Source organism: Corythoichthys intestinalis, chromosome 5 (genome assembly GCF_030265065.1).
Source record: "Corythoichthys intestinalis isolate RoL2023-P3 chromosome 5, ASM3026506v1, whole genome shotgun sequence".
Lineage (NCBI taxonomy): Eukaryota > Metazoa > Chordata > Actinopteri > Syngnathiformes > Syngnathidae > Corythoichthys > Corythoichthys intestinalis.
Genome location: NC_080399.1, coordinates 41,919,941 through 41,932,444, shown reverse-complemented (window position 1 = coordinate 41,932,444; position 12,504 = coordinate 41,919,941). Strand labels below are relative to the sequence as shown.

The window sequence follows — 12,504 nt, the reverse complement described above, 5'->3', positions numbered from 1 at the left end:
CCGCATACCACAATTCCTCCAGAGATCAATAGATTGTGATTCGATGCAACTCCTTGAATATTAAGCAAATAAATAATATATGTGGACTGTAATTGAATTCCAACTCCACTGATAGCAGCGTACAGCAGATAGCTCTATGTGCAAGAATAAATGTCTTGCATGTCCTGATAACACAGGGGGTTGGTGAGATAATTGGCTTCACAGACGGCCTCAACTGATCCATTAGTTGTGCTGCGTGAACTTATTCATTCATGCCAGCATGGGAAGATAGCAAAGTAAATGTGAGAAGCTCCATTTTCGCATGCAGGCAAAACCACATTCTGTGAATGACAAGTACTTTGTCACATGTTTTTGTACTCTTACGTATTCGAATTATTACATGTGTATGTACCCTTTTAAGAAAGTAACTTGATTTGTACTAGTGAAACAGTTACGATGTTAAAAAGTGTAAAACGTGTCTATTATGTACACAAATACTTTGAGTCTTGACATATACCGTAAGAGATTGAGCTCGAGTTTTAGAATCAGCCAGTGGCATAATGTCATATTTTGACATAACTAAAACTAATACAGTGGTACATCTACTTATGAAATTAATTGTTTCTTGTAGTATAACTTAACTTGAAAGTTCTGTAAGTAGAGATGCGTTTTCCATGTACAGTGGGGCAAATAAGTATTTAGTCAACCACCATAAGTGCAAGTTCTCCCACTTGAAAATATTAGAGAGGCCTGTAATTGTCAACATGGGTAAACCTCAACCATGAGAGACAGAATGTGTGTGTGTGTGTGGGGGGGGGGGGGGGGGGGGACTGAAACTGACATTGTTTGATTTTTAAAGAATTTATTTGCAAATCATGGTGGAAAATAAGTATTTGGTCAATACCAAAAGTTCATCTCAATACTTTTGTTATGAACACCATTTACCATTTACCATGTATCCTTTGTTGGCAATAATGGAGGCCAAACGTTTTCTGTAATGCTTCACAAGCTTTTCACACACTGTTGCTGGTATTTTGGCCCATTCCTCCATGCAGATCTCTTCTAGAGCAGTGATGTTTTGGAGCTGTCATTGGGCAACACGGACTTTCAACTCCCTCCACAGATTTTCTATGGGGTTGAGATCTGGAGACTGGCTAGGCCACTCCAGGACCTTAAAATGCTTCTTACGAAGCCACTCCTTTGTTGTCCTGGCTGTGTGTTTGGGATCATTGTCATAGTGAAAGACCCAGCAACGTCTCATCTTCAATGCCTTGCTGATGGAAGGAGATTTTCACTCAAAATCTCTCAATACATAGCCCAATTCATTCTTTCCTTTACACAAATCAGTCGTCCTGGTCCCTTTGCAGAAAAACAGCCCCGAAGCATGATGATTCCACCCCCATGTTTCACAGTGGGTATGGTGCAATTCAGTATTTTTTTTCCTCCAAACACGAGAACCTGTGTTTCTACCAAAAAGTTCTATTTTGGTTTCATCTGACCATAACACATTCTCCCAGACCTCTTCTGGATCATCCAAATGCTCTCTAGCGACCCGCAGACGGGCCTGGACGTGTACTTTCTTCAGCAAGGGGACACGTCTGGCAGTGCAGGATTTGAGTCCCTGGCGGCGCATTGTGTTACTGATAGTAGCCGTTGTTACTGTGGTCCCAGCTCTCTGTAGGTCATTCACCAGATACACTAACTGTATGTAGAGACGTTCTTAAGTGGAGGTACCACTGTAATCTGAGCCACCAAGTGTGTCTATAATCATAAATATGTTGAACGTGATTCATTTCTCAATGTTTTTGTCAAACGTTGTGATGCCAAATGTCATACGTCGCAACAGTCATACGTTTCTCTAGTCCACTAACGTCTCCTTTCTGCTTCTGGTCGTTTTCTAGCCGCTCCAGTCTGAATGCCAAACTGGACGAGACCGTGCCCTTGAAATGTGACGAGGCGTACGTCAGTCCCTGCATGGTCAGCCTCGCCGCCCCAGTGGCGACCTCGCCCGATGGCGACGGCTCGTCCGGCACTGCCTCGGTGTACTCTCAGAGCAACATTGTGCGAGTGTCAGCCTTGTAGACGCCTGCCGGGACACCTCGCTCCCCACCGCCCCACCATGCTCAAGGAGATGGGACCAGCGAGCATGAACCTGCCAACCCCGGAAGGATTATGAGATGATTTGTTTCTGAGCGATGATCTCATCTGATGTCAAACTCTCTCTGCATGTTTTTTTAAAACGTCAACGTGAATGACGACAGCGAGACGTGACCAGCACATTTGTCCCATTAAGCACAGCACAGCCGAGGGAATGCGTGGTGATCATTGTTGCCTAAACATACTGAGAAACACTTTATTCTGGGATATGTCTGTTGCAGTGTTTTTTTTTTTGGTTGTTTTTTTTTTTTGTGGTTTGGCGGGCCTCTGATGACAAAGCACACCCGTTCATTTTCCTTCCTGCAAAAGCCACTTTTTTGTGAAGACAGTGGTACCTTGACATACGAGCGCCCAATCTTTGAGTTTTGAAGAAAATGACCCCTGTTTCGTTCTTGAGCAGAAAGAGAGGAACCACTTGTTGTTTATTTCATTAAAAAAAAAAAAAGTCCCACAACATTAAATTCCAAACATTTTACTCCACAGGTCTACATTGTAGTACAAGGTTTTGCCAAAACATGTCAGGCAGCACTGAGTTCAATTGACAAAACAGCAGAGGAATTGAGAGCATTTGTTTCTCTAGTAATACAGTATTTGTCATTTCCACACTGTAAACACCGATAAATTACCAGAAATCAAAAGATTAGAGGCTATCAATTGCCTTTTTAAGTTTATAAACTTAGAAATTAGTTTTTTAAAACTTACAAGTTTGGATTACTAACTACCCTACTTGTACCATTTGATATCGGTTGTCAACTTAAAGATTTAAAATTAAAAAAAAAAATAAAAACGTCAATAGACTGAAGGGTCTGTCACTGCAAGAGAGGGGCATAAAATGCCCTAACATAGCACATTTTACAGGCCACAGATAGATACACTTTTCAACAACAGGACTCAAATCCAGGACAGAAATGTTCATCAGCACCGCGTTTCCTGCGAGTACTAAACCACTATGCTACAAGATAACTACAGCAAAAGTTGCTTACAAATTAGACAATCTGAAAAGTCTGACATTAAAATGAAATGTGCATAAAATCACACTTATGCGGTTGGGTGTGGAATATTTTTCCTAGAAACGAGATGGTATGTACATAGACATTTATTTTTCTTAATGGAGTGGCAGGATATTCATTTTAAAAAGCTTTGCGACATGTGCACTAGGCCTTAAATTAAACTGCTTAAGTCTAATCTACATTTGTTCTTATTGCAATGTTTTTCATTTTGAACATTGTTTGCACAATATATAATTACATAGGCTCCTTATCCAGGGTTTCTGCGGGTCCTTTAAAAGTCTTAAAATTTCTGAAATTTAAAATCTGAATCATCAAGATCTTTAATTGTGTTAAATTTAATGGACAATTGCAGTAGGTATCAAAGTTCCAGACGATGTGTTTAATGCCAGGGAAATCACTGTAGTCCGTCGTCAAACTTTTTATGCTGGGTATTTGTTTTTTTAATGGTCGTGTACTAAATACATGAGTTGATTTAATATATGCTATACCAGGGGTGCCCAAGTCCGGTCCTCGAGAGCTGCTATCCACCTTATTTTCCATGTCTCCCTGCTTTAACACACCTGAATCAAATGATCAGCTCATCAGCAAGCTCTGCAGGAGCCTGATAATGATCCTGATTATTGGATTCAGGTATGTTGGAGGAGGGAGACATGGAAAACAAGCTGAATAGGGGCTCTCGAGAACTGGACTTGGGCACCCCATGCTATGCGGTACGTTATCCGCAACTTCGGAGTACGTCAGCAACTTCAATATCGTCATGATGCCATTTCCTGGTTATTTGTGGTTGTAGAGATGAGTGAGAATATGCAGAGATGGGGAAGTGTGAAGTTAATAAAAAATGAATGGAAGACGGTTTATTTAAGAGGTGGTTGGCCCTTGGTGAAAATAACAACAGTGCCCCTACTTCGCTAAGTAGGGATGTAACAACAGGTCCCTATGTTGCAAAGTAGGGATGGACAATATATCAAAAAGGAAAGATATTGTGGTACTTTGTAGCCTGAAAGGTTATCGATATGCTCCGGCCAAGAATCAATATATCATTTAAAAAAGGTGTTACTGTTTAATTTAAAAGAAAAAATAAAATGGAACCAACAGGTTGCTATCAAAATCTCATTAGAATAGTGTCTACGTTAGCTAACTGGCTGCCACTGACAGGGCTCGTCATCCAATTAATTTTGATTGGATTGGACATCTAGCGCCATCAATGGCACTGAAACTCCAGCATTCACAGCCAGTCTTTTGTGGGCACTTACTGGTCACTTCCTGTTCATTTTAGGCCATGTACAGGTTACTTCCTGTTCATTTTGAGTCACTTCCTTTTCATCAACCCCAAATCAACAGAAAGTGACCCATAAATACCTCAACAGGAAAAGGAATTCACTGAAACTTAACAGGAAATGACATAAAATGAGCCAAAATGAACTCATTGCCTGCCGTTGGCTGCCACTGACGGCCATAATCGTCCAATTCGTTTGAAGTCGGAGGGATCGGAGCGAATGAAGTCGTTCATATGCTGCTACCCTCCTACTTCAAATGGATTAGACATCTTCTGGTGATAAACACATTCCAATTCACAGCAGAAGGATGAAAATAGCTTGTTTTTTTGTTTATTAGTTGTTTTGTAGAATATCGTAAAATGATATCCTGACCCGTGTCTTGATAATTGTATCGTGAGATCATATAATGAGTCTTGTATTGCAAATCGGAGGAATTGACCGAAAATCCCCAGAAAATTGTTGTGACATGTTTTGGCTTTAAATTATTTTTTTAGGTCTTAAAAATGTCTTAAATGTATTACAAGAATTCTGTTGTCTTGACAGTGCCGATCTAAAATGAATAAGTGCTTTTGTATCAACCCTCACCACACCATTGAGATGAAACGTGCAGTAATGTTGAAGCAATGGAAACATATTTCCGTTGGACATATTCATTTTTATTTATTAATTATATTAAGTTGTGCTAAAATGATGCTCTTAAGTTATCTCAACAAATAAATAAATAGTTTAAATCTATCAAAAGGACTTATAGTTTCTCAAAAAGTAAGTATTTATGTTAATAGAATTTTACATCAGTTAATCTATTTAATTATTTTTACATCCGATTTTACACAGATCAAATATAACCTGGTGGTTATTGTTGGCTGCCATTTTTTGTATGCGTTGCTGCCCCATGTGTTTTAATTTTGTGGAAATTGTTTGAAGGTTTAACATTACGACAACATCTTCAGGTATGTTGATTGGTTTGGCCTGATTAGCCCTCTGTGATATTTTAAACTGACTTTTGTTGGATTAAATTATGAGGTTTGATTAAAAATGTTGGTCTTCAAAATAATAAGCATCCAGACCAAGCCTAACCATAAATTTAATTTGGGGACCAAAGACATTGAAAAAAAAATACTGAAAGAAAAATAAAAACTAAATAAAGGGTTTAGGTTAAAAAAAAATTGAAATGTGCTAGGGATTCTTCAAAACAAGGATCATAGATTCGCAAAATGTGCAAAAATTACTGATTTGACAAATACTGAGCTGCAAATACTGTATGCATCGGTCCGCTGTAAAATTTGATTCTTGTTTTGTGTGGCCATTTTACAGTAAACTACAACTGGTAGTGACAAATTAAAGCACATTTTGCTCTTAATTAAGAGGGCTATGTGAACAAATGTTCTATTTCAGGCTAATTCTTTATTCTCTATATAGAATGACTAATATTAAGACTGTACTGATGCAGTAATTTGAGCTTGTGTTACACGTGTGCTTTGAGAATAAATTTAATTTATAGCTCAAGGCACCATTGTACTTAAAAAAGTGTTTTTCAATGAATTAAAAAGTGTTTTTAGCATTCGAGTGGGGTAGAACTATCACTACAACTGTACTGTTTTTTTTTTTTCCATATCTTCTCCATATCGCAATGGTTCTGGTATTCCCCCACTCTCTATCAATGGTGGTTCACTACAACCTGACAAATTATGGCCCTACTGTACTCCATCCTGACTGCTTCCACATTAGAGCTCCATGCCTCAGCGCCACTCTTGTAAATTCACAGAACGTGCATCCTGGAATGGAAACTTGTTGTGAGCAACAGGAACTTGTGCTTGTCCAGTTCGAATAGGTACCCCGACATCTTTTTTGTGAAAATGTGCAAGTGAACTTGGAAAAGCCTCTCCACTGAATGAGGAAACACATAGTAGGCTATAAGATAGAAAATAGACGACACTTAACTCTCATGCTGTTACTTTGCAACCAGCTGGAATGAGTTGGTAAAAGTACCTCTTATGAATCCTCATGACTGGGTAGATTTCACTGTGTTTAAGGCCCATTTTGTACAGTTTTCATATTGTAAATATCTCCAGAACTTGATGGATCGGGACATTGGGTCCCCATATTTCTAGGTTTAGTTTGGTTTGGACAGTGGTTGGCATTCTATTTCTGTCTGTTGGCTGGTTGCATTAAGGATTTGCATGCTGTCACTGCAAAATTCTGTTCTATTAAAGTTTGTCTCTGCTTCCTGTAGGTGGCTTGTCTGTAAAAGGGAACAACACAATGAGGCCTGTGTGTGTTTGTGAGAGTGTGTGCGGGTGTGTGTGTGCGTGCACGCACACATTTTTTTGTTCTGATGTAAAATTCTGCAACACTTTTTGTTTTGAATGAGATAGAAGACTCAGACTCTTGTCAATGACTAACTATATGGGGTGTCCCTCTTTGCCCCGAAAAAATTGACGTCATTTGAAATGTGAATATTTGTGAATGAACTGCACATAAAAGTTAAATAAAAAATGTTCGTACTTATATTTTTGAAAACAAAAAATCTAAATGCTTATGTATTGTACCTTAAGAAAAAAACAACTGTATGTCACAAATGTACTGTATTGGATTTAGGGGGAAAAGGGGAAAAAAACAAATCTGAAATTGCAGCAACACAGTTCCACCATATTACCAGCGCATACCCAGTTGGTTAGGTGGCAAGAAGTCCCAAACATGATGGCAAGCTATGAAGACGCGGCAAACAGTTAGCGGTCTCCAATATATCAACAATTTAAAGTCTGAAGACCAGATGATATTATGAGATAAGCTTAACGACGACAAAATCCAAGTACAGTGGTACCTCTACATACGAAGTTAATTCAATCCATGACCTTGACTGTAAGTCAAAATGGTCGTATGTCGAGCAGGATTTTCCCATAAGAATACATTATAATTCAATTAGTTCCACAGCCCGAAACCTACACTAAATCCTTAATAAATACTGCTGTTACTATTGCAAATAGCAATTACAAAGAGCAAAACAAAGAAATTATTAATAAAAATTGGAAAAAAATAATATAATAATAATGATCATTCCTGTAATAATGTAAAAAATCGGGTTCTAATGTAGCGGATGTGTTTTGCGTACTGTAACTGACAGTGTTTTTCAACCTTTTCTGAGTCACAGCACGTTTTTACATTGGAAAAAATCTCGCGGCACACCACAATCCAAAAATGTTCCAAAATTACTTTCTGTACAGTATATTTAATTATTTTATAATTTCTCAATATTTATACTTACTCAGTGTGAAACTTGAGTTTGTTTAGATGAACACAAAGTTGATATCCTGGCAGTAATCTTCTTCAACAGCACTCAGTCTCGCTCTGTCTTTATTTTTATATAGCAGTTAGGCTTAAAAAGCTCAGATTTATCAAACAGGGGGACTTTAGCAATGTCTTTAACAACATCAGGGCCAAGCATCTCGCTGACAATGGCTCTGCAGGCAGATAGTATTCATGTCTATTCCACTGTGTGGGACTTTTGGGCATCAGCAACAAGCTGTCTTTGAGGGCTTTCTCATTTACCTTGGTCGTTTTTCTCAAAAAAGTTATCCATTTCTCTGTGTTTTCACAAAGGCGAACAAAATAGTCCATCGACTTGTTTTGAAGCGATGGGTGTTTAGTTTGGAGATGACGTTTAAACATGCTAGGCACCATGGCGCTGTTGGATAGCTGCTCGTGTCGCGTTCAAGGAGATCGTCAGGTGTGCCGCAAGAAATTATCCAATATCGTTTTTTTAATTTTTTTACGTCGTCTGGCGGAATTGATGAGCGAGGTATTGCTCGTGTCGCCTTCAAGAACTGTTCGGATTCCTAGCCATTAGCCACCTTGCTGTCCTCGACAATATGTTGTGAGAGGATTGACAGTCGTCAGAAATGGATAAGGTGGCTGATGGCGAGAAATCTGAGCAGTTCTTGAACGCGACAAGAGCAATACCTCGCTCAAGACGTTAAAAAAAAAAGTGATATAGCACACCTGACAATCACTCACGGAACACTATAGACCCTACCCACGTGACGTCACAACTCCGCTCTCCTGAATGGTACCGTCCAATTGTCCGTCAAAACATAGTGTTAACCTGTTACGGCTACGTACATTCCTCCTATTTACGGCGTGTTTTTCTGCTCCTTAACATTAATAATCAAAATGGTGAAGGCGTGTGTGGCTGTTGGTTGCACTAACAGAGAAGATGGAAGGAGAGACTTGAAGTTTTACCGTATTCCGAGGGATCCAAAGAGGAGAGCGAAATGGACGGCTGCAATTCGACGTGAAAACTGGGCACCAAAAAATCACCACAGACTATGTAGTAGTCATTTTATATCCGGTAAGATGCATTTAAGATATACTTAGAGGGTTTTGGGCTGACAAATAACCACAATTAAGATCATTGCTAGGCTAATCGCCGACAACATACACGTATGTATGTAGTGAGAGTGCTATCGCTAAACCATATAAACATTAAAAGCCTTAACTCCATTGACAAACGACATGAAATACATTAGACTTGACAGTGGATGTTAGCAATAACAAAAGATTTTGAATTGAAAATTTCGTAACTCACCTTTCCAAGCACAAGATACATTCCTGCCGAATTTTCGTGGACAAGGACCTGTTTCACCCAACCAGCAACGAAGTATTTATAAGCCTCCAAGCTCTTGAAGTTTTTCAAATTTTCGTGAGAATAGGCTGATTTTGTGTGGACAAGATAATATCAGCGTAGCAGATGTCAGGCAGACAGGGCGAAGACAGTGGGTCGAAAAACATCGATTTGGGCATCAAATATGGATCTGGCGACTGTATAGAACGAAGCTTTTCCACATAACGCCTTTTATGCAACACATCCAGTGAGTTTACGGCATCAGAAAGCACCGGGTCTTCCATGAAATGCATTTTAAATTCCTCGATCAATTGAAACCAATGCTAATACAGAGACAAAATGACGGACAAGTGGGCGGAACCATACAGCGAGCACGTGGTTTTGTGACGTCGGTGGGTAGGGTCTATAGTGTTGAAAAACACACACCGGTTGAAAAACACTGCCTAAACCGTGAACGCACCACGTGGGTGACGTCGCAGTGAGATAGTGGCGTGCGGTAGAGATTTTAGTTTCACTTTTAATGTCCTTTTGTTTTTTACATATACTGCGGGGTACAGAAGGTGAGCTGTGCTGCTCAAGTTCTGAAATAAATGCTTAAAAACCTGATGGAGCTGGAGACTTCTTTGCCGATGTTACCACAATTATACAGTAATTGTCACCTCAATTTATGAACACTGGCGAATAGAGGTCGGAGGAGGACCGTTGAATTAGGAGACATTCTAGGGCCATATTGTCGAGCCAGTTCACGGACACGCTTATTTCCATCTTAATTTCAATGGTAAGCCTCACCTTTTTTCTTTTTTCAGCACCTGCACTAACATTGTTGGAACCCATGTTGATTTCTCACAAGAAAATCTGCCATGCGTCCGTCTTGTGGGAAAACAAACAAACTTCGGCGCTGTCATAAATCGTCGTATTTCGAGCATGTCGTCGGATGTAGAAACAAATGGCGAGTCAAATTTTATGTCGGATGTCGAAAAGATCGTGTGTCGAAGCGAATTGAATGTTGAGGTACCACTGTATGTAGTTCAAGGCACGTATGAGCTCTGAGAAGACGGAAAAATGGTGGTCTGACTTTGTCTTTGCCACAAATCTGATGGGGAGACATTCTTTCCTATTCAGTAAAAAAGCGCTGGACTCCCATTAAAAATTAAAGGCTTTCAAAAGTCTGGAGGGCTACGATGTTTTTATTTCAAGGAAAGTTGGGGCAATATATTTTGCAAAACACAAAGTTGTAATCAAGCTGAAAGTTGGTTTTTTTCTGTTTGTTTTCCCTGAGAATTTAAGTCAAAGGACACTACTGTATGCACAGAAGAAGGTGGGACTTCTGGTGAGAATTTTAAAGATGGTTGGCTATTTACAGCTATTAGACTTGAGTTGTACCCGTCAAAATTAATGGAGTATATCAATGAATAATGAACACTTACAGTCAGTATTGCTATGTGCCTGCATGGCTAAAAGAGCACAAGTGTTTTGTGCCAGATTCCGTCAGAGCTTTTTGGCTGTATCAGCCAACATAACTTAACATAACCAACATAACATAACTAAGCCACAGTGCCCCTTCCTGTTATAATTTGTAATTATTTTTGATGTATTAAAGCTTTTGTTGTTTAATATCTTCTGCTTCTGAAGTTCTCCTCGTATAATCATTCTCTTAATGCTGTTTAATGACTGTCATTATGTGTTTACAAGTATAAATCTGAGAACTAACCAACATCAACCATTTTGAAAGTAATTTCCGTTAATGCACATTACTGGAGCAGACCTTTAAAATGATATATTTTACATGCAGTGTCAAAGCTATTCAATTCAATACATAAAACTTTAGAAAATTATCAAGGTTTTTATCGAACAAAATTACACTTAAAAAATGTGGACGTTGGTTAGTTGTCAGATTTATGCTTGTAAATACAATGACAGACATAAGAGAGAATGATGATTCTAGGAGACCTAATGAACATAAAATATATTAAACAAAGTATCAATATGAAAAAAATAGTGTTACGATACATAAAATTAATTTAAAATTACAACAGAGGGGTGTTGTTTCAATCTACAGTGTTGTTGTTATCCATGTCTATTCTCATAATCTGTCAGCAAAAATGCAAACACGTATATTTTGGTTTATACTGTTGAGAAAATTATTAAGTTTATTATACATTTGCTCAAGTTAATCACCACTGCATTGCATACATATGTTTGCCTATTGAATTAATGTTACTTTAGGTCACAATAATCAATGTTTCTATAAAACTGGTACCAGCCAGTTTTATCCTGTATGCTTAAGTAGAATTAGAAGAAGCTGCAGATGTTTGATAAATGACAAATATGTTGCTCAAATGAGCAATCTTTTTTAATACACATGTACTAATTACACTTACATGCACACACATAGACAGACAAGTTCACGGGGTGTCGCCAGCTTGTTTCCCCAATTCCCTATTAGGGCAAGACACTCATTTGTCGCTAGGGCCAACCCAAATAAACAGAAAGGTCATGGCAGGTTTGGATTCAGTACGATCTTGGAAACTGCTGTGTAGTCTAGTATTGCATTGTATAGTTCCCTCACGTTCTCCTTGCAAGTTTCACAAAAAATTGAATATCTTCTCTCCTTATTTAGTGTAAGATTTATAAATGGCATCCTAAGGATTTGTATTTGAACTTGACAGATACTGCCAAAAAGACATAGCAGAATCTGGTTCAAATAACTTGCAAAATGCTGTGCTCCACCTGCAATAAGCCGACATAACGCAGGCACACAGCAATGCCGACCGTAAGTGCTCGTAGTTCACTGATATGTTCATTTTTCTGGTCGTGTTGACATGTAACACTGAAGCCAATATAGCAAACCGGAAATAGCCGACCATCCTTAAAATTCCACCTTCTCCTGTGCATAGAGTTTATTATTTATTTCAAACTCAAAGTTTACAAGAGTTAAAATTAAGGAACAATTCAAACCTATTTATATAAAAATGACAGTAAATATTTGCATTGTATTCTACTCCAAAATACACTTAGAAATATTATAAAACTCAGCACAGTGTATTTTGGAAGGAGAAGGGGTGTAAAATGACATGATGTGAAAACATCACTTGCCAAACTATTCCAAGAGGATTCCAGTCAGACCAAATAAAAAGTATAATTGTGTATAAGTGAAATTTCACTAAGGATAAAACATCATAACTTTTATGCTATGAGACGACTAAATGATGTCATGTTTTTGGGGGAACCTTGTAAAAAAGGGTGTCGAGGAGAGTTTTAATCACATGTGCATTTGATGAGGTGGATAGAATAAATACAGTTGCTCCACTAAAACATCCACGAAATGAGCTCTGTCTTTCTTGTTTGAGGTTTTCAAAGGCAGGCCAACCTTTTTTAACCCTAGATCTACTTTTCTGTTAGCAAGCCTTCTGAGGTTTACCAATTCAATATCAATATTGCAAACCCACACACATCTTTT

General features: G+C 38.5%; 1 protein-coding gene across 2 annotated transcripts in view; it reads left to right on the top strand.

Annotated features, from left to right (window-relative positions):
- The window catches only part of LOC130915898 (potassium voltage-gated channel subfamily D member 2-like), a 145,315-nt gene extending 142,400 nt beyond the window's left edge, over positions 1-2,915 (top strand). For both annotated transcript variants that reach the window (XM_057836093.1, XM_057836092.1), the window contains one exon: positions 1,881-2,915. In XM_057836093.1, the coding sequence (XP_057692076.1) occupies positions 1,881-2,061 (181 nt within the window). In that variant the 3' untranslated portion in view covers positions 2,062-2,915. The remainder of the gene's footprint in view (positions 1-1,880) is intronic.
- Positions 2,916-12,504: the final 9,589 nt, after the last annotated feature.